Source organism: Vigna unguiculata, chromosome 7, assembly GCF_037176805.1.
Source record: "Vigna unguiculata cultivar grain cowpea cultivar isolate G323 ecotype 2 chromosome 7, ASM3717680v1, whole genome shotgun sequence".
Classification (NCBI taxonomy): domain Eukaryota; kingdom Viridiplantae; phylum Streptophyta; class Magnoliopsida; order Fabales; family Fabaceae; genus Vigna; species Vigna unguiculata.
This window is the reverse complement of record NC_140798.1, coordinates 40,728,308-40,749,305: the sequence shown is the minus strand read 5'-3', so window position 1 is coordinate 40,749,305 and position 20,998 is coordinate 40,728,308. Positions and strand designations below refer to the sequence as shown.

At 30.8% G+C, this 20,998-nt stretch overlaps 2 protein-coding genes across 3 annotated transcripts; both read left to right on the top strand.

Moving 5' to 3' along the window:
- Window positions 1–1,218: 1,218 nt before the first annotated feature.
- Window positions 1,219–11,523, top strand: LOC114189670 (Pseudouridine synthase family protein). Of its 2 annotated transcripts, XM_028078301.2 has the most exons (15): window positions 1,219–1,441; window positions 1,669–1,728; window positions 1,875–1,968; window positions 2,325–2,397; window positions 2,913–2,958; window positions 3,171–3,281; window positions 4,704–4,791; window positions 5,901–5,997; window positions 6,985–7,045; window positions 7,189–7,319; window positions 7,553–7,670; window positions 10,630–10,753; window positions 10,889–10,996; window positions 11,096–11,170; window positions 11,349–11,523. In XM_028078301.2, exons 1-15 carry the CDS (start codon window positions 1,385–1,387, stop codon window positions 11,390–11,392), a joined length of 1,287 nt encoding a protein of 428 aa, XP_027934102.2. In that variant the 5' UTR covers window positions 1,219–1,384; the 3' UTR covers window positions 11,393–11,523. The 2 variants fall into 2 exon arrangements, with proteins under 2 accessions (XP_027934102.2, XP_085532027.1); XM_085675901.1 differs by having other exon boundaries at window positions 10,889–11,170.
- Window positions 11,524–14,556: 3,033 nt separating this feature from the next.
- On the top strand, window positions 14,557–17,375 carry CPB (Subunits of heterodimeric actin filament capping protein Capz superfamily). Its single transcript, XM_028078677.2, has 8 exons — window positions 14,557–14,788; window positions 14,981–15,051; window positions 15,727–15,840; window positions 16,021–16,103; window positions 16,194–16,267; window positions 16,418–16,534; window positions 16,776–16,871; window positions 17,030–17,375. Exons 1-8 carry the CDS (start codon window positions 14,660–14,662, stop codon window positions 17,111–17,113), a joined length of 768 nt encoding a protein of 255 aa, XP_027934478.1. The 5' UTR covers window positions 14,557–14,659; the 3' UTR covers window positions 17,114–17,375.
- Window positions 17,376–20,998: the final 3,623 nt, after the last annotated feature.

The window sequence follows — 20,998 nt, the reverse complement described above, 5'->3', positions numbered from 1 at the left end:
AGTCATAATACAATAAAAAAAACTTTAAATAATGACAAATTTTAGTGACAAAAAATAATTAATCATTATATAGTGACTAATTTAAGTACCAATTTAAAAACTAAAAGTTATTTGCAACTAAAGTAGTTCAAAAAATTTATAATTGGTGTATAAATTGATAATTAAAATAGTTTTTATTATTAATTGGTTTTTAAATTGGTCTATAACATTAGTTACCAAAAATTTTGACTATTAAAATAATTGGTCTTTAATTAGAAAATTAGTCTCTAACATATTTTTTGTTACTAAAATTGGTCATTATTTGAAAGTTTTCTTATAGTAGTATTTTTAAAATAATAATGGGTTAAATATGTTTTTGGTCCCTCAAGTTTGAGCGAAATTTGGGTTTAGTCCCTCATCAAAACTTTTGACCAATTTAGTCATTCATCCTCCAAAATGCATGAATTTAGTCCTTTTAACCAAATTTCGTTAAATGCATGAATTTAGTCCTTTTAATCAAATTTCGTTAAGTTTATCTGACATTTCAAGCGCATTTCATGATAGTATTTAAATTATTTATACTGTTTGACACATTTTTGCTTCAATGTTAACTTAAATACTATCATGAAATACGCTTCAAACGTCATATAAACTTAACAAAATTTGGTTAAAAGGACTAAATTCACGCATTTTGAAAGATAAATGACTAAATTGGTCAAAAGTTTTGATGAGGGACTAATTCCAAATTTCGCTGAAACTTGAGGGACTAAAAAACATATTTAACCCAATAATAATTATTTTTATTTTTTTATGTTGATAACTTTAGTACATATAATTTTAATTTGGATTCACAAAATAACAATCATATATTTATTATATTTTTAAGAATTATTGTACATTTTGTAATATTTATATCACATATATATCACGTATCATATCCTATTATTTTCAAAATAAACGTATCAACGTGTTACATATCCTATACATATGTATCCGTATCCGTGTATCATAAATGCATATGCATTTATATTTAATCGCAATGTTAATAATTAAGTTGATTATTAGAATTCTTTAATTATTTTTATTAAATTTAAAGACTGAACTGAATATTTTATTCCATTTCCTTTATAATTTTTCACATTCTGTAAATTAACTTTGTTCACAATTTATCCAAATTTTAAATTTTCATTAAAGTAAGGGGAAATGGTACAATTAACTCAAAACTAAATAAAACCTAATTACCTTAAATCAATTGGTATGGTAGGTTATTTTCCTAGAAAGGATTCCATTAATCGGATCACTAATCCACAATAAGCTCTGTAATTAATAAGTTAATATGTAGCACCGATATGAGTTTTGAAAATCTGCACCGAACTGCAGCATAGTTTTTATTCGTGTCTTGACCATGGCGACTCAACCGAGCGATGCAGAACTCATAGTCAGCTTGCAAGCCAGGGTCAAGGTATTTCCATTCAATTTCAGCCAACTTTCGATATTTTTCTTTGTTATAGCCAGTAGAGTTATTTTTCTTTTCTGCTATTCGGTTTGCTTTTGTTGTTGTTTGTTTGTTTCTGGAAACTGAGATAATCTTGAATAGGAAAACCAGTGTTTTGTTAGGTTTAGGTGGTTTTGACTCGCATTGCAACCTTGACGTGGTTTTTCCTACTGATTTGTGTTTCATACTATCAGGAGTTGGAAACTGAGAATGCAAAGCTGTTAGCTCAACTTGCTGATTGCCACAGTCATGAGGTTAGCTGGTGGACTATTTCATATTTTTGTTAGCATTTTTGGTTGTTTTATATTTTGACAATACTGGAAAAGTTAACCATGAAAAGGAATGATATACGGGAGGAAGCTGCTGTCTTCAATGAAATTTGTTTGAATCTGTGATGCAGATGGAGGAAAAATTACATGGCCCTGACGGGAAAGACAGGGAATCAAAAGAAGGCAACAAGAAACTTGAAAAGAAGATGGAGAAAAAAGAGTCAGGTTCCGTTCTGGACACTTTCTTTAGGGGAGTAGCTGTGGCACCTGTGACATGGGTGCTAAGATATTTTTTTTAATAAATAATGTCACGATAAATTTCTGTCTTTGCCCCCAAGTTATGAGCTCCACTTTCTGATCTTCAGTGGAAACTCTGTACTGTGTTTGATAGTCGTCTTAATTTCTTGATTTCAGTGTTTTTTCTTACGCGTATACCTTGTTTCTGTTCTTCAGTTCCAATGGTGTTTTATTTTTAAATTGTTTTTTACCAGTGTATACGTGTTTCCTTTCTTTGTTGTAGCTTCTATCAGTTTTGTAAAACAGATCTACAAATTTAAATTAGCTTTTACATCATGAAACAGGTTATGACACAAGGTTTATGAGCCATCACTGCAAGAGATATGTAGCTTTAAAAGTCATGTACTTTGGAAAAAGGTATATGCTATCACTGTAATATTTGCCCATGTTTTCTGTCTTAACAATTTGCCTCATAGCTACTGTCTTAGTTATCCAGAGGTTGAGAGTCCAGCCTTTCACCTCAGCCTATATCCCCCACCCCACCCAGTTGAAACTGGGAAGGGATTTGTTGTTATTTTCTAACTGGGAAAGGATTTGTTGTTATTTTCCATCTTATCAATTTCTGCTGAGATGCGGATCTATATTGGAAAGACACAGAACATTTCATGTAATCTATTTCTTTAATGCAAACACACAAAATAAAATAAAATTTAGCATTTCAAGCTCATCCCACTATCTCTCAATTGTAGATTTCTATTTTACTAAGTGCTTATATATCGTTAGAGCTTGCTATGTAGGTGACATTTGATAGATACTTAATTTTTTTTATTCCTTGTTATTTTTCTTTTTTGGTTCTTTACTTCTGGTGTATATTGAATTAAATTCAACATTATAATTAATATCAAGGTCTTCTAACTACCTGTTGAATTCAGGTTTTATGGTTTTGCGTCAGAGGCACAAATGCAACCAACTGTTGAGGTTTGTTTTTTAAAGAACACAAGCCAATAAACTTCAATCTGCATAAATTGATCATGAATACCATGAAGCAGAATTTTCAATGTATTCACAAATTATTATTTGTTCCGGATGAAGTATTCCGATTGTCAACTGAGGGGATATTTTGTAAAACCATTACATGATATTGTATGTGAATGCCTCTGTTTATTTATCGTTTGTCATTTTTCTTGCAGTCTGAACTTTTTAAAGCTTTTGAGAAAACAAGGCTATTGATTGGCGATAGGAAGGAGTCACAGTATTCAAGATGTGGTAGAACAGATAAAGGGGTTTCCTCTGTTGGACAAGTAAGTAGAGGCATGGAAGAGTAAAAGAATAGAAAGAAAGTGTTGTCTATTATGATACATAACTTGATTAAGAAAAGATAATACGACAAGTTGATCTTTTCCATTTTTGTATTAGGACATCCCCCAATAACAATCTTTGTGCTTCTTAAGAGTAAAGGCCATTATGGAAAATGCAATGGTAGAAAAGATAAGGTACTTTTGTTGAGTGCTCAATAGAGATAGAGAGGGCTAGAGAGGAAATTTCTAAACAAGTAATACATTATAATTAACACCGAGACTCTTAATCTTTGGGTAAGACCTGTGTATGGGGATTTATACTTTGCTGACTCTCAATTGACTTTATTCCCTTCCACTCTATCACATGCAAGGTTCCATAATTTCTTGGGACCTTTATTTTTCTTGAAACCTGGATTAAGATAAGTAAATGACTTGGAGTTTCTGTTATTGTTGCTAGACTTAATTCACTTGTATTCTTTAAATGGTAAAAATAGTTTGGAGCCTTTCTTCTGGGGTGTATATATGTAGATTATTTATCCAATTTCCCATGAAGTCCCCAAACCATGAGAAACTATCTTTAAATAGCCCTCTGGAAATCTACACTTCCATGAAAGGTTTAAAGTCTTGAAGCTGGACAGAATTTCTCAGTAAGACGAATAGTAATACTGTTTCACTCAAAGTATGTAGCAGCTTCATTGACCGAATATGGAATTATCTACTAGTTGGTGTGGCTGTGCTATTGTGGGTTTTGAAATGAAAAAGAAATATTTATGCCTATTGTAGAGATCCCACTTCAAAAAATAGAGATAAAACCATCATAATCCTTATAAATATTGGGTGGTCCTCTCCTTACTAGCTGCATGTAGAGTTTAGTTAGGTCCAACTAAGCCTAAATTAGAGGAAGTTATTTAGAACCTCTAAATTTGGGGCCTCCTATTATGTTATGGTTTGGAGGATACTGTCTCTACGAAATTGTGTTCATCTAACTAAAACAATGAAACTTGAAAACGACAATATAAGTGTTGCACAATCGTTAATATATTATTGTTTATAATCTGTTGATAGTAAATCAATTACAAGGTTGTTTTGTTGTATGAGGAAGTTGGAGGAAAGGGAGAGAGAGAGACCAAGAAGGACATTTGAGGAATTTGTAAGAGGGATCTCATGGCAAACAGTATCTCTTAATATTTAGCCTTTAACCGAGCTTAATGGTGTTGTTTGATCTGTGTACATGACCTTACCTAATGGTATAACACTTTTGTAGTTGTATTTCATTGTATAAGGTCATTGATGTGTGTAGGTTAAATGCTAGTGCCAAATTTCTAATTGTTATATTCCACTACTTTACTGGTGATAACTGGAACTTCATATAATCTGTTACTTCATTGTTTAATTGGTTCTGATGACAACAACATCTTGAAGCAGGTGATAGCTCTTTTCCTAAGATCAAACCTCAAGTTATCTGCAATAAATAATGGAAATTCTGGAGAAGTTGTTTTGGATGAGAAACATGGTTAGTAGAATAATTGTTTAAATACAAAAATTCTTTGTTGCTTCTAATTTTCATAATTTTTTAGTGGTCTTAATCTTGTTTGATTTTCCTTGTTTGTTCGCTTTTGCATCATAAAGTGAATATGGTAGAGCGTTGACACTTGGTTGATATAAGAGAAGAAAGGAGGGTGAACCCACTGGTAGGGCCTGCAAGTTTGAGAAGAAAAAAAGAATGATATTATAGGCACTATTATGGAGGATTCTCTTAGTGGAGAGAGAAAAGGATAACTCAATGGAGGCATGTGAGTAGTGGGACAGGAGATTTGGGTGGGGTGACATTATGTGAGGGGAAGAGGAGCCCAGAGAAAAGGTTATGGAAAAATTGTATAGGTTTTGAGGGTAGACTGCACCCCTGTATGACAGTCTTACTGTCTTTTTTTGTTTTGTTTCAAATGTTCTATTTCTAGAGGTTTAACTGTGTGTAGGAGCCTTTTCTCACTTTCTTTAGAGAGCTAACACTCACAATTTTCAGTCTGTAGCAGAGTCATATCTAATCAATGAAACGAGTTAATGCTTGTGAAATTAGATTTGTAATGCTGAATCTGATATTGCCATTAATAATTAATTTCTTAATTTTCCTCCAAAATTTTATATAATAAATTTACAACTAAAATTCAAGTGACCAAACACTATAAATCTGTGTACGGTCAAGGATAGTCTGTGTTGCTGTATTGATGACTGGATTTATTTCATGCATTCTCTTTTCTCTCCTAAGAAAGATTAAATTTATAAATAACACCAATTACTTATTCTGACACAATTCCTCCTAACTGAGCTTACGTAATAGTCTTCTTTTTTTTCTTCCCCAGCAGGGGGAGGTTAATTCAGTGATGTACGGAAAGTTGACTTTTTCATGATATTTTAATCCTTATTTCTTCTCGTATTAGTTTTAAAGTTTTAGGACCTGACTTTAAGTTGAAAAGGAGGTGGAGATGTATGGTTGATGGTCATCTATCTTACTATTATGAATTGAAAATGTCACGTAGAGGTTTATTAAGTTTTATTATATGGTAATGTTAGTGACTGCTATCATGTTGAGTACTGACCACTTACTAACCTTTTTTTATGTAGAAGGGGAAATAGATTATGTTAGGGTGATAAATCGAGTCCTTCCAAATGACATTCGAATTTTGGGCTGGTGTCCTGCTCCTGTTGATTTTCATGCAAGGTTTGTATGTATTCTTTAAAATTTTGCCTTCAATAGTTATTATTTATTTATTTTATAACTATGTTTTGCTTGTTTTGAATTTTTTTTGTTTGTTAAAACTTAAAAGCAATGGATATATTTATGTTTTGTGATTAATTTATCATGTGGAATATAAATTTAGATAGTGTTTTGTTGCTGTGTTTTATAATTAAGTTATGAAATAACACTTTATTTAACAAAAATGAAGGTTTGAGTTTCGTATCTAAGTAACCCATGAGGTATGGGAATGGATGCTAAAGTTAACATCCACATGCTTATGATGTAACAAAAGGTTTTCCCAGAATTAGATTACCGATCCCTTGTATAAGCACAGTGGGCAAAGATAAAAGGAAACAATTTCAATGCAAATATAATAATAAACCTAAAGGATAAAAGTAGGTGGGGAAAATTAAAGCAGAGATGGGCACTTGTCTGGGTAGTTTTATTATATATTTGGATGGGCTGAATCAACCATGAACAATTTTTCTTGCGTTATTCCAGTTGATGTTGCAAACCAGCCTAGTGACAACTGAAGATCATTTTAGTGATCTGTAACTATAACATTTGTGAGTTAGAATTTCCATTTTGGAGGAAGGAAGGTTGAACATTTGAGATTGTGGTTGTTAATATAGTATTTTGATAATCAATTATTTTCAAAAGCCCATGATCTTGTCCGGGGCTGCCAGGCAAGTGCACTTGGAACTCGACTCATCTTAGAGTTTTTCTTTCATGGGCAGGTAGATTATGCATTTTAATTAGATCAGAAATAGAGAATTTGTCATTTCACTTTACATCGTAAGTTGATACAGATGGGGTAGGATTGTGATGCAGGCTGAATTGTCTTTATTTACCGACACTAACCTTCATATTGTGAAGATCTTGCAATAAATAATTTAACTCTTTTCTTAATGAAGCTTCATATATTTAATTATTCTATTTCGTTTTCCTGTTCCATGTGTGCTTTGGCAGGTTCAGTTGCTTAAGCAGGGAGTATAAATATTTCTTCTGGAAAGAAAAATTGAACATCCTGGTAGGAAATCAAATTTTATATTCAGTTCTCTAATTTCTTGAACCTTGTTTTGCTTTTCTTTTTCTCTTTTCTGTTTGCAATCTTTTCAAAGATTTTAGAAGCATGTGAGCTGTAACACTTGTCATCTATTCATGTCCCATTAGGCCATGGAGAGCGCTGGAAACAAACTTGTTGGAGAGCATGACTTTAGAAACTTCTGTAAAATGGATGCAGCAAATGTGCACAACTACAGGCGGCACATCACATTGTTTGAGATTTCTCCTACGGATGTGAGGTTAAGATTGGTAGACATTTTTCTTACTCTCATCGTTGTGTTTCTTTGGGTGCATTTTTACTGACAAGAAATATGTAGGAAACAACACTTAAAATTATGTAAATTGGATGTTGCAAATGTGCACCACTGGTGTTAGCTTATCATAATATTCAATATATTTTGAGGCTTAGATTATTGGAAAATTAACAAGGTTTTATGATTGAAGTCAACGCTTTTTCCCCATTTACCTGCAGGCACAATGGTAATCAACTTTGGGTGATTAAAATAAAAGGTAGTGCTTTTCTATGGCATCAAGTTCGCTGCATGGTTGCTGTTCTATTCATGGTTGGCAAAGGTCTTGAATCTCCAAATGTGGGTACTTGACACCCTCTTATATAAATCATTTTTAAAATTTTAGTTGTTTCTTTATTGATTCTATAGGATTTAAAAGTGTAGATAATTTTATTTCATTGCCACAATAATGAATCTTGGCTCTTCTAACATTATTGTAGATGAATGTGGCAATCAGACAAAATCATGTAATTCTGTTGTGTAAAACTAGGTTGGGATCTATTTTATTTATTTTTTCCTTTTTAGGTAAAACGTTTATTGGTCTAAATTAATACAGACTACCATCTCCTCTAATTCTTAGGTCCAAATCAGTACAGAATGTCTTCTCCTGATTCTTGGGTCTAAATTAGTGTAGAATATTTTTTTTTTCAGATTCTTAGGTCCAAATCAATTCGCAGGATCGGACTTTATCTCTACTTATTTACCCTCATTGTATCAGTTTTATACACATGAAATTCAATTACATTTTAATTATGTACCAAAGACCAATTTGGTCCATCTCTTACCAGAGTGTCAGTCACACCATAGAAAAACTAGAGCGTTTGCCCAAGGGGGAGACTGGTGGCTACAGACCAGCTCAACCAAAGGGTGTTCTCCCTATCACTGCCTTCTAATATATTTGGATGAGAAATTTTTAGAGGGTAATTAAGGTTTATAGAGAATTTAAAATGTTTTTAACAAAACGTGTTGTTTAGATAGGGAATCTTAAAAGAGATTGAAATTCTAGGATCTTGTGAGAGTAATTTGATTGCTTAAAATTAGATAATTTCAAAGTTAATATAAAATATGAGACTTTGAAATTCTTCATACTCTCTCAAATCTGTCCTTTCTTTTCATATTCTTTCTTTGGTTTGACCTCGATTGACGTGTTGGGCTTGACATCGTTTTTCAACTAAAACCAGTAAGGTTTTTTTTCAGGATGAAGTCAATCATGGTTATTTTTAGGTTGACATCATCAGGGTTGTTTCTTTTTGCTGATATAGGCAAGTCTTATTTCTCACGATCTTAGTAAGGGTTTTCTTAGTCAACCTTAGTATTGACTGATGTCAGACACAATTTTTTTTGGTTGATAGCAATTGTTAGTTGGAGTTTCCATCCGTTGAGTTTTTTTTTTTTTCGTTAACATCAATTAGAATGTAGGTTTGAGCTATTTCTCAATCAATGCCAATGATAGTTTTCTTGACCAACATTGATAGGGTTATTTTTTGGTCAATGCCAGCTAGAGATTTTTATTGAAGTTTGTGGGACTCTTTGTCCAAGTCAGGGTTTTCTTTTCCGTTGTTGTTAAGGGTTTTTTTCGGTTGACACTGGAATTATTTATCCTCCAATATAGGGCTATTTCTATGTTGAATTTAGTCACGATTTTCTTGAATAATGTCAATGAGACTATTGTTTTATAGTCTATGTGGTTATTTTTGGTTGAAGTCTATGTGGTTATTTTTGTTTTTTCATTGACGTCTCTGGCATTATTTTTTGTCCAAAGCTGGTTAGAATTTTTTTTTTCAAGCGTCAACTAAGAAAACATTTTCCCAAACTTGATTAGAATTGTGTATGACCAATGTCAGTTTGGAAAAATTTTCTGCTAACATCAGTCAAAAATTTGGCAAAATATCCTAACCTAAGACTTCAAAATAATTGTGGCCAACGTGAATTGGAAATAACCTTACTAGCCAATTACAAGATTGAGCTAGGTTGGGTCCAACTCATATTCTAAGACTTCCAACAGCGAAGATTTTGTAATGTTGTGATATTGTTGATTTGAGCACAATTGGAAGTTTGATGAATATTTGGAATTTTCCATACAATGCTGCAAACACAATTTCAAACAAGCACCAAGGTGCTGAGAATGGACAATTGTCACAAATACAACTATTTCATATTGAACCCCTACTTTTAGAAACATGGAATTGTCATCAGAGTTCACTTGTAGATACCCCACAACTAAATGAGGTGGTGGAAAGCAAACATTGACATGTTTTAGAAGTGACGAGATCACTCTTGATGGCCACATATGCATCAAAAACAATTTTCGGGAGAAGATGTACGTCAATTTTCGTGAAAGTTTTTGGATGTTCAGCCTTTGTCCAGATTGTAAGCCATTACCTTAGCAAACTTGATCCCAAATCTATCAGATGTATCTTTCTTGGATACTCATCTCATCAAACGGGATACAAGTAGCACTACTCTCCATCAACTAGAAAATTTTAGCATACAATGGATATGACATTACTTGAGCATCAAACTTATTACCCCAACATCGAATTCAAGGGTAGAAGTTGTGCACAACAGAATCACATGATTTGTTTGATTGCTACACTTGTCTGCAGAAAGTAGACAACATGATGGATGTTGTGGTTTGTTTCAATTGTGTGTATTTATACGTGATCACTAAGAATATGGTGTTAATATTGTTTTATTTGTTTTTAGAAATAAAAGTCTTGTTGGCTTAATAGAGGCAATGCTCACCAAATGACAGTTTTCTCTCTTCTCTGGCATATACAAAAATGTCATTGTGATAATAAAGATTCTGTTGCACTCGTACATCAGAATTGTTTTTATCATCTGAATGTCTTAATTAAGGTTTTGATAGTCCTCTCAAACATGTTCGAATATTTTCTTCAATTATTACCTTAATGCTCTTTTTTATTAGTTTTCCATTATGAATGTTAGTTTTATATTAACCTTAATGTTTTATTAACTTCCCAAACTAATGAGGGACAAGTTATAACTAAAATATGGGTGATGGATATGGGTTTATAGGTACTGAGTAAAGGTACTGATATTGAAGTATGAGTTTGGAAATATTGTAGCACCTACATTAACCTACTCGATCTTATCCTCAGTGTCACCTGGTCTCTTTAATATATATATATATATATAACGAGTCATTGCAACATTAAATCCTAGGAAAATTTATCTCTACATATGGGTTTCTTATTTTGCAGTTTAAGATAACAAATTTTCATGCTTAAACTTGAAGGTGATTGATTTGCTACTGGACACTACTAGGATCGTAAGGAAACCCCAGTATACTATGGCTTCAGAAGTTCCGTTGGTTCTTCAGTGCTGTGAATTTGATGACATTAAGTTTATATGTTCATCAGGTATTTCTGATTTGTAAGATATGAGTATAGTGGCTTATTGGTTGGTTGGATTCCTCCCGTAGATCTTACACTACTTAGTTAATATATTAATGCCATAAACTTTGATTGAATATATTTAATTGATTGCATATCTAGATGCTGGAGATGCTTTGCGGTTACACTTGGTGAATGAATGCCAAATTTACCAGCTTCAAGCTACAATCTTTCACGAAGCTCTTCTTAACTGTTTGCCTCTATCAAATGGTGCTGCAAATGCGTTAGCAAATTACTTCTCAATTACTTTGCTTTCTTTTTTTATCGTGAATCCATTATCTATTTTGCTTATAACCCTTCGTTTTCCAGATCAAAGCTTGACGCCTTTTCAGGGAACCAAGAAGAAAGTTTCCCATGTCCCTCTTATGTCACGTCCTACTGAGCGTGAGTTCTGTATCCTGAAATATTTTTGAAAATTATTTAAAAATTACTTAAATGCATGTTATAAATGGAATATGAATTATTTGTTTTCTTCCAAGCTCCTTACCAAATTATTTTCACAAATATACTTCTTGGCTCCTCTGATCTAGCTGCTTTCTTGTTTTTGTTCAATTAAATCTAGCATCATATGAAGAACGCCGTGCCAAACTCAACGCAATTGCATGAAGATTTAGTTGGTCAACTTTGTTATATAACGTGTTTGGGTGAGCATTTGCATACTTAATTTTGTACTATTTTTTGGTTAAAACTTAGAACTGAGTTTGAAGGGAGAGTAATTTTAGTATAATGTTATTTAATACTTTGGTAAAAATAATTTTTAGATGTGTAAATTGTCAAAAAAGGGTATCTAATATTCAATTATGGGATTACTTTTGTCCATGCACGCACTACTGGGATCTTTTCCACTGGAAAAGTAACAACGTGCTTCCATCAAAACCATGATTTGGAATGCTGAATTGATTCTGCACAATTTTATCAAACATAGCAAAATGGACAAGGTATATTTACACATGGTGAGTAAATTTTACGTTTTTCTAGGCTCGGATCTGGATCGTCCAAAGTGAGTAATTTACTTTTCTGTTTTGTTCTTAGAGGGTAGAGTAAAAATTCTAAACTATTAATGAGAAAATAAATAGTTCATATTTAGTTTGAGTGCATAACAAATCATGCATATCTGTGTCAACAGTTGATTTCCTTAGTCTATCTTTGCTCATTTTACTGGGACCAAATCTTCCATACAGTCCTTCAACATGGTTTAGATTGTTAAGTGATGAATTCCTTTTAGCTTTAGGGTTTGGTTTTGTTGTGTGTGCTTATTTTTGACGTGTTCAACCCCCTCCCAATTGAGTTTGAAATTGAAAATGGCCTTGTAAAACGGGAATAAAACCGTTTATGCTCAATTTATAATGGGTCAAAGAAAAGTGTTTAATATGGTGCCATTTAAAAAAAAAAAATCACTTTAAAGGTTTTTTTATTTATTCTATATGTAAATTTGTTATTCCTAATGAAGATTTATATGTATTGTTAGAACTTAGACTTGTGTACTGTAATATATTTGTCAGCGAAAAACTAAAGAACTCATGTACAAGGGTAAACAAAACGTAAGTAGATTTTAATTAATTTTATTGTATTTAATGATATCTGTTCTAAAGTTATTTTCATTTAATTGATGTTCCAATTTCTAAATTGCATGGATTTCCTTCCTTTTGTTTTTCCAATTCTACTAAATGTTGTAGGAATATATGAATTTATTTTATTAAAGAGTAAATATCAAATTTGGTCCATGTAAAGCTGAGAAAATTGTTAATAGGTTTCTAATTAAAAATTTCATGTAAATAGTTTTTTAAATATTATTTTTGTTTGTATGTTGGTCATTCTAATGGATGAATGATGTGTCAAAGAGGAAAGTTTTCTCTAACTAAGTGACAACATATTACATCTAATTTAGTTATGTAAAAAAAAAAAGGGCTTTTAGAGTTAATACCTGATTGAGTGTATGGAAGATTAAGGTAGTGACTAAGAGGTCTTTGAATAGAATTTGTAATGTAAATGAGTTTTTTAATATTAACAATATTGACTCGTTAGTTGTTCCATTAATAAAAGAACTATTAATAGCACATAAATGATGGATGAATGATCTGGCAAGGAAGATTTTTTTTTTTCACTTGAACGCTTCATGTACTCTTATGTTAATGGAGTTTCACATTTGTTGAAGTAAAAGTTCCTCTAGTTTAGTAAGATTAATAGAATCTTTTATTATTGTATGATCTAGTTTTACCAATATACATGGTGTTCTTTACTAGAGATTTCAGTTTCATTATTTAATTTGAGAGAAACACTTATTCTCCTTCTTAGACTTTCATTGTCATAAGAAAATCCATTACTACAATGAGTGGATGTGTTTATGCTATGGAGTTTTATTTGCAAGTAAAGCATTTTAAATTTTCTCTTTCCCTACCTGCAAGTTATGGTGTAATTTTTTCTCCCCACTTTCATGATTTTGTTGTAATTGTGCAATTTTCCATGTAATTCATGGGGATATATGTCTAACTTCCCCTCTGTGTTTAATGGTCTAAAGGATATTGTCGTTGATATTTTGTTTTCTAATATAAGGTTACTCTGTGGAATTTGATTTGGTTGGTGTGGATGATTTATTTAGCCATTGGCGGATTTTGATTTTGATCAAGGGAGCCACACTAATACAACAAAATGTAGCTTTAATATTTAATTTTTAGATAAAGTTAGTAGAGTTCATCTTTCTTTCTCCTACACATTTCCTTATCTTGCATGTGCAATATATGGAATAAGTAGGCTCTTTTTAATCACCAATGATACTAATTTTAATTTTGCTCTCAGTCAAGAAAACAATGGATTTGGCAAAATGTCCTCATTCTGAGTGGTAAATCCATAATTTAAGTCTCTAACTAAAGAATTCTAGTAAACTTTTGCTGTAACAAATCAACAACGGGTAACCAAATAGACCATATAATGCGATGAACTCAAATTAATTATAATATTTAACGCCCCCTAATCATAGAATATGATTTCTAAATCAATTGAAAATCCATTTTCCCTTGAAGAGTTTGTTAAGCGAATTGAAAATGATATGATAGAGAAATTGGCATAATTGTGAGCTGAAAAAATAATTTGAATGGTTGTGGAGGTGGGAAGACTTAGGTAAAACAGACAAAAGCTAGTTCCCAATACTTTGCTTGTCCATGTCTCCAATGTTGGGTGCCTTCAAGCTAACTCCTAATCTGGCAATCACCATGTGCCAAAAAGTTGAACCACTCAAACAACTCAACCCTTTTCATTCCTCTTTCTCGCTTATGGCGGGTTAATCATAGCCCTATGCTTGTTATCATATGTATGGGTAAGCATGGTCGCATTTCCCTACCATTCTTTCAATAATAATTCCTCAGTGGAACCCATTTCCACCCTAAAGTTTCATATTCCGGATTAGACACTCTCTTCTCTTAATTAAACTTTCTCAATGTTAACTTCATTTTTTAAATAATTAAAGCCAATAACTTAATTAAAATACGAAACAAAACGATATATCCAACAAATATAAAATTTCACTAAAATATGCTATAATCTAATTTTTATACATGTTAAAAATAAAACTTTAAAGTTAACTTAAACTAATGTAAAATAAAATTTAAATTTGCACTTATTCGTACACTCTAAATTCACTTTATCACTTTCACCTATTTCTTAAACAAATACTATATTTTTCTGTTGAGATAAATATTTATAAAGAAATTATATTATAATCTTTTGATGCAAGAAGAGAGAGAAGGGGGTGGAGGGAAATTCGGATAAAAAGAAAGAAAAAAAGAAAAGAAAGCGGAAACAAAATTAAAATCTCTTTACACGAATTGTCGCGGAATGTGATATGTGTAAGGTCTGAATTTGGAAGAGGAGAGAGACATGGAAGCCGCGATGGGACTGATGCGGAGGATTCCGCCGAAACACACAGAAACTGCTCTCTCTGCACTTCTCACCCTTATGCCTCACCACTCCTCCGATCTCCTCGCTCAAGTCGATCAGCCTCTCCAGGTCTTTCTCTCTTTAATCTTTATCCCAATTTCTTCAATTCACGGAATGCCATTTCGGGAACCATAAATAATTCAATTACCATAGTTACTCTTCCTTTAAATAGGGTTAAGGATAATTTTTGGTGGAGGATGAATGTTGTGTCGCGATTTGCTTTCCCAACTTCTTTTTATGAATTGTTGTTGACAAAAGCAGGTTCTGTGCGATGTGGATTGCGGGAAGGAGTTCATTTTGTGTGAATACAACAGAGATGCAGACTCTTACAGGTTATTTTTTCATAAACATCGCTATATCTGCTTTCTGCTGGATTCAATATGCTTAGTGTGTGTTGTCAAGCATGTTTCTCTATTTTTTGTGGGCGTGTGTGTCTACTTGATCGAGTAGCTTTTGTTTCCTTTGAAGCTAACCTAGGTGTGACCTTTATCTAGCCATTCTTTTGGTTGGACTCATTGCTAGGAGCTTGTACTGAAGGAATGTTACATCTAGTATGCTTGAACTTAGTTTGCTGTAGCGTTTAAACATTTTTCTTTTAAAAGAGATTTAGCTCTATTTATGTCGATGTAAAGATATAGAAAATTTGTGGTGTCTGGAATCAGAGAACGAGAGGGGAAATGAAGGAAATGTATTTTCTTTCCTGAATAGTATATGGTTAATTCTATGATTTTTTTAATATAAGGAAAATACCATTGAATGCATTTACTGGCCTTTTCGTGAATATGGCTGTGTAGTAGAAAAATAACAGAATATTTTATGGAAAAGTTGTTCTTCAAATGGAGACCAGTACAAATGTTTAATTGTGTGTTGCTAAGTAGTTAAGTTCCTATTCCATAGACAGATCTGTAATTTATTTCTCTTGATTGTTCCCCCAAATTTTCCTTTTTAACGTGTTTACTATTTAGGCACGGTTTAAACTTATTGTTCACTGATGAATGTCTCTACAGATCACCTTGGTCAAATATATACCATCCACCGTTAGAAGATGGGTCCCTCCCTTCTTTAAAGCTGCGGCAGCTGGAAGTTGAAGCAAATGACATATTTGCAATATATCGTGACCAGTGAGGTCCTTTACTTACCTCATCTTTAGAGCTTATGTGCTGTTTTTAGATGTCTTTAACAAATCTTTTGTCCGCAGTAACTTATTACCTAAGTTTGTGTGTTCTTGCTGTCTATCTGAATACAACTTTTTAGCTATTTTGTTTTAAAACAATATGCACCATTAATGGATAATGTCATAGGTATTATGAAGGAGGCATTTCATCAGTTTACATGTGGGAAGATGATAATGAAGGTTTCGTAGCATGCTTTTTAATAAAGAAAGGTGGGCCTGTTATTTGAGTAATACTCTAATGGAAGACACTACTTACGGTTGTGACCTTGTTTCTGATGTGATTTTTTTGCAATATTAAAGATGGCTCAAAGACAGGGCAGGGTAGACGGGGATATTTAGAGGAAGGAGCATGGGATGCTATACATGTTATAGAGGTAAAATGCCATTCCATAGAAGACTAAGCACTGACAAATACAGCTGTATAACAACTTTTAATGCAATGAGGAACTATAACGTCTCTATTTAGCTCTAAATTTTCGGAATATTTTCAGTAATTCTTAGCCCTCCATTTTTTGTTAATTTAGGTGGGACCAGAGGAAGAAAACAACAATTATCGTTTGACCAGCACAGTTATGCTGACTATGACTACAGATAAGGAGTCATCTGGAACTTTCAGTTTATCTGGATCAATTAGACGTCAGGCATGTTCAATCAGAATTAGCTCATGTTGCATGTTGGCAATTAGATCTTTTAATTATCGGTTGTATGCTAATTTTCTTTTTTCCTTTCTTGAGAAGCTACGTCATGAACAACAACGTACCCTGATTGAATTACACGATTTTTGTTTGGTTAATGAAGAGTGCTAATATTCTTTCTTGCCTATAGCTCGACTCATCTTTTTATCTTCAGTTCTAATCCTAAATTAGTTCTCCTTATATTTAGATGAATATGAGACTATCAGTTGCTGATGGACATCTTTCTAACATGGGAAGGATGATTGAAGAAATGGAGAGTAAACTGAGGAACTCACTAGATCAGGTAATTTTTTTTATTATAGGATTCAAGCCTCAACAGCATACTTGCATTTGAGTTTTTCCTTCTTTTTTCCTTTTCTGTTACTTGTTCTTCGGTCAGGGAAAGGGTTTGGGTATTTTGTAAATTGGCAGGTATCCGTATGTTAATAATACACGTTACAGGTGTACTTCGGGAAAACAAGAGAAATGGTTTGCACACTGAGACCACCTTCTGAAGTGGCCCAGATGAGAATGCCCGAGAGCTGATGTGGCGTTGCATGGTGTAGCAGAGAGAAATTACTTTGTTTCCTTCATATGTTTTGGGTTATTGGCTGGTAACTTGTGTCAGTATTTGCAGTAGGTAGTTTCGTTTTATAGAGGTAGTTATGTGTGTTGTTTGAGTGCCAATTGTTGCTTCTGTAGTGGATAAGCATCATGTTTGTTGTTGATACTTGAATGTTCAACGAAACAGTGAAATCCCAAAACTTGTTCTCACGATAAATGCCTGATATGATGGATTATTTTATCATTGTTGGTATTATTAACCAGAAGTAACATATGACGGTGGGAATAAAGATCAATACCAGCCCGAGTAAGGTAACATCGTCCAGAATCATGGGCACGGGCAATTTTGATACCAATAGATTTGTAATACTTAGATATACTAATTGCTTATATTATAAGTGGATGAAATGTTTTTTTCTTTTTTTGTTATTTATTTTTCTTCAATGTTATCCGAATTAGAACAAATCGATTGGATTGACTAGGAATCAATCACTGGACTAACCTCCCAATTCCGTTATCTTGTAAAAAAGTGTAAAATCAGTTTAGTAGATTCACATCTGGGCATAATTAATTAGTTTGACTGATTTATTGGAAAAAGTTATATATATTTTAATCAAAATATTGAATACTATGATGATGGTATTAGTCTAAGGGTATGATATTGATGGTTTGATGCATTAGGGCACTATCTTCCAAATTTAAATTTTATTAACGAATACGTTATTGATTTATTAAATATAGCGAGTTCATAAAATTGTGATTTTAATATTTTTCTTTCAATTGTAAAGAGTGCGCTTAAAAAAATGTATTAAAGCATCTGTTACTAGTTTTTTTCTTGATGATTGTATCAATTTTATTTATTTAATTTTTAACTTGATTTGCTAATCAAAATCGTTACGCATTGTTATTTTTTTCTGTTATGAGGTCTTATGTTTAATTTTTAACATCACATATTATGAGATATTAGTTATGATATTTATCAGTAAGATTTAAATTACATATATAAGATTATGAATATTACATTGTTTTTGTCTAATATTCTAAAATCTGTTTATATGAAAAATTATTATTAAAAAACAACCTGTTTAACGACTTTTACATTGTTTTCGTTGCTTCCATCGCCTGTTTAATTTGAAAATCCTAACATTTTTATTAACTAATACTTCAGTAATATTTTTCATATTCAATTAACTAAAAAATTAATAAAGTTAAGACATTTTTAGGATAATCATGTTCAATATCACTCAATCAATTAATCAAATTAACAGTTGGCCTTCAAAGTGTAATTGGGAGTATTTATGATTAAAAAAAAACGTTAAGTCTAATTTAATTTCCACAAAATTAACTTGTAAGGTGAGATTTGCACTTATTTATATATTATTATGAAATCGTTTTATTTCTAGTCAGTGAGACTTCCAACATACTTCCTCACACCGATGTATATACATATCGTACGTGGGATTAGACATTAATGTTTAGTATGACAATGACCTTTATGTTAGGATAGACTCTAATTCAAGACTTTGATACTGTGTTAAAAAAATGAACTTTAAACTTAACTCAATCTCACAAAATCGATTTTTTAAGGTAAGATTTGTACTTATTTATATATTATAAAATTGACTTGTATATGTGAAATTTTAACCATTTATATATATGAGATTATTAAATCTTTTTTCAAAAGTTACATTAAAATATTTAATTTACTAGTTTGTTTGATCTTCAGACAAAAAGTATAATATATTTTTGTATATCGATTGGATATATATATATATATATATATATATATATATATATATATATATATATATATATATATATATATATATATATATATATATATTAAAATAAATTCACAATTCATAAATTAAAAGAAATTATGATAATAATATAATTAAATAAAGTTGTCTTGTTCATTTATATTTACATTTAGATATGGCACAATGATTTTGTGGTATAAATAAGTGCGTAAAATCAATGGAGGAATAACATGTTGAATAATAAAATTTTGGTTTAATTATTGATTTAGTCCTTTAATTTGTTATTTTGGTTTATTTTGGTCTATTTATTATTTTTTGGTTCAATTTAATCTTTTAATTTTTTAAAAATGTTCCATTTAGTCATATCATTCATTTTAATTCAATTTAGTCATCTCATTAATTTTAATTCAATTTAGTCATTTTATTTTATAGATGATCTAATTTTGTCTTTACTACTTTGAGACAAAATTAGTAATTAAGCTTAATATGAATATGTTAAAATATTTTTTTATAATTTATACATCAAATCACTCCACCTTAATGTAAAAAATTTAAGTATTTAGGTGGGATGTAAAAAATTAAATAATTTGAGTATTTAGCATGAGTGATTTGATGTATAAATTATAAAAAAATATTTTAACATGTATATATAAGTTGTAATTAAACTTAATTACTAATTTGGTCTCAAATCGAGAAAGACAAAATTAGATTGTTTAAAAAAAAAAGACTAAATTGAATAAAAAATAATAAAAAGACATATTAAAACGAACGAAAGTAAGATAATAAGAAGAATAAAACGAACGAAAGTAACAAATTAAATAATTAAATCATATATTAAGCCTAAAATTTTATATAAGTGCAAGATGATGGTGTACATGTTTGACATTTCCTTTTGAATAAATGCATGCATTCATGCAAGCTTCCTTATTATTGCTCAAACATCTACTGCATAAAAATATACTGTCAAACCAATTTTTTTCATACAATAGTTTTTTTTTATAATATTTATCTTTTACTAATAACAAAGATTAATAGAAAATAAAGATTTGATGCGGTTGATAGAAAAAAATGGGGAAAATGAATAATAAAAAAAATGAAAAGTTGTTGTGAAAATAGTATAACTCAAGTAAACATATTTTTTTATATAACATTGTAACTACATTAAAATATTTCATTGACAATAAATTTTAGACTAAAAATGATTAATGGTTATCATGACTAATTTAGATATTAATTTAAAAAATAAAAATTATAATTAATTTTTAAATTGGTTTCCAAAATTTAACTATCAAATTTTGACTATCAAAGAAGTTAGTTTATAAATTAGTCACTAAATATTAACTATTGAAATTTTGACTACTAAAAATTTAATTTCTAAATTAATCTCTAAAATTAAAAATCAATTTAATGACTAATTATAATTTTCTATTTATAATATATTCATGACTATTTTAGTGACAAATAATATTTTAATTTGTAAATTAATATCAAATTATTCATTAGAATAACTAATAATTTTTTGTCAATTACAATTGTTACTATTTAATAGTTTTTTTTAACGTGTCTCCTTCTTTACTATTATTTAGATTTACTTGATTGTTTTTGTCTCTCTAGTAATGAATTAGTTTTATAAATGATGGATATGTTTTGTAAAACATAAACTATTTGAGTCAAATGGAATAATTATAGTAATTTGAGACCGGTGATTAAATTAAAATAATTTTATGTCAATCGATATACTTAATGGTAATGATTGATTAGTCTTACTATATTTTTTTAATAAAAGAAGCCTTAGGAAGACAAATTCGTACTTAGCTTGTCCTTTAACTCGATTTTGACCCTTGAATTTTAATAACATTTTATTCTTATTCCGTTCACATTGTGTTTTTCTCTTTCTACTGATCATTAAGTTTTAAATTATGATAATAAATACTGTTGAACAAGATTTGACAATAATAAAAAATTATCATTTCAATATGTTATGTTAGCAAGAATTCAATTGTTTCTCAGTGAATATCAATGTTTTTTTTATTATTTATAATTGTAGTATTAAACTTCATCTAAATGTCAACCTAATGAAATTAGTATGCTTTCTAAAATTACTTAT

Bases quoted from the DNA above. Each gene is read 5' to 3' on its own strand.
- LOC114189670 (XM_085675901.1), top strand. From the start codon at position 1,385: ATGGCGACTCAACCGAGCGATGCAGAACTCATAGTCAGCTTGCAAGCC. The intron at 1,729-1,874 runs GTTAGCTGGTGG...TCTGTGATGCAG, and splicing joins CTGATTGCCACAGTCATGAG to ATGGAGGAAAAATTACATGG. The intron at 3,282-4,703 runs GTAAGTAGAGGC...ATCTTGAAGCAG, and splicing joins GGGTTTCCTCTGTTGGACAA to GTGATAGCTCTTTTCCTAAG.
- CPB (XM_028078677.2), top strand. From the start codon at position 14,660: ATGGAAGCCGCGATGGGACTGATGCGGAGGATTCCGCCGAAACACACA. The intron at 15,052-15,726 runs GTTATTTTTTCA...ATGTCTCTACAG, and splicing joins AGAGATGCAGACTCTTACAG to ATCACCTTGGTCAAATATAT. The intron at 16,535-16,775 runs GCATGTTCAATC...CCTTATATTTAG, and splicing joins CTGGATCAATTAGACGTCAG to ATGAATATGAGACTATCAGT.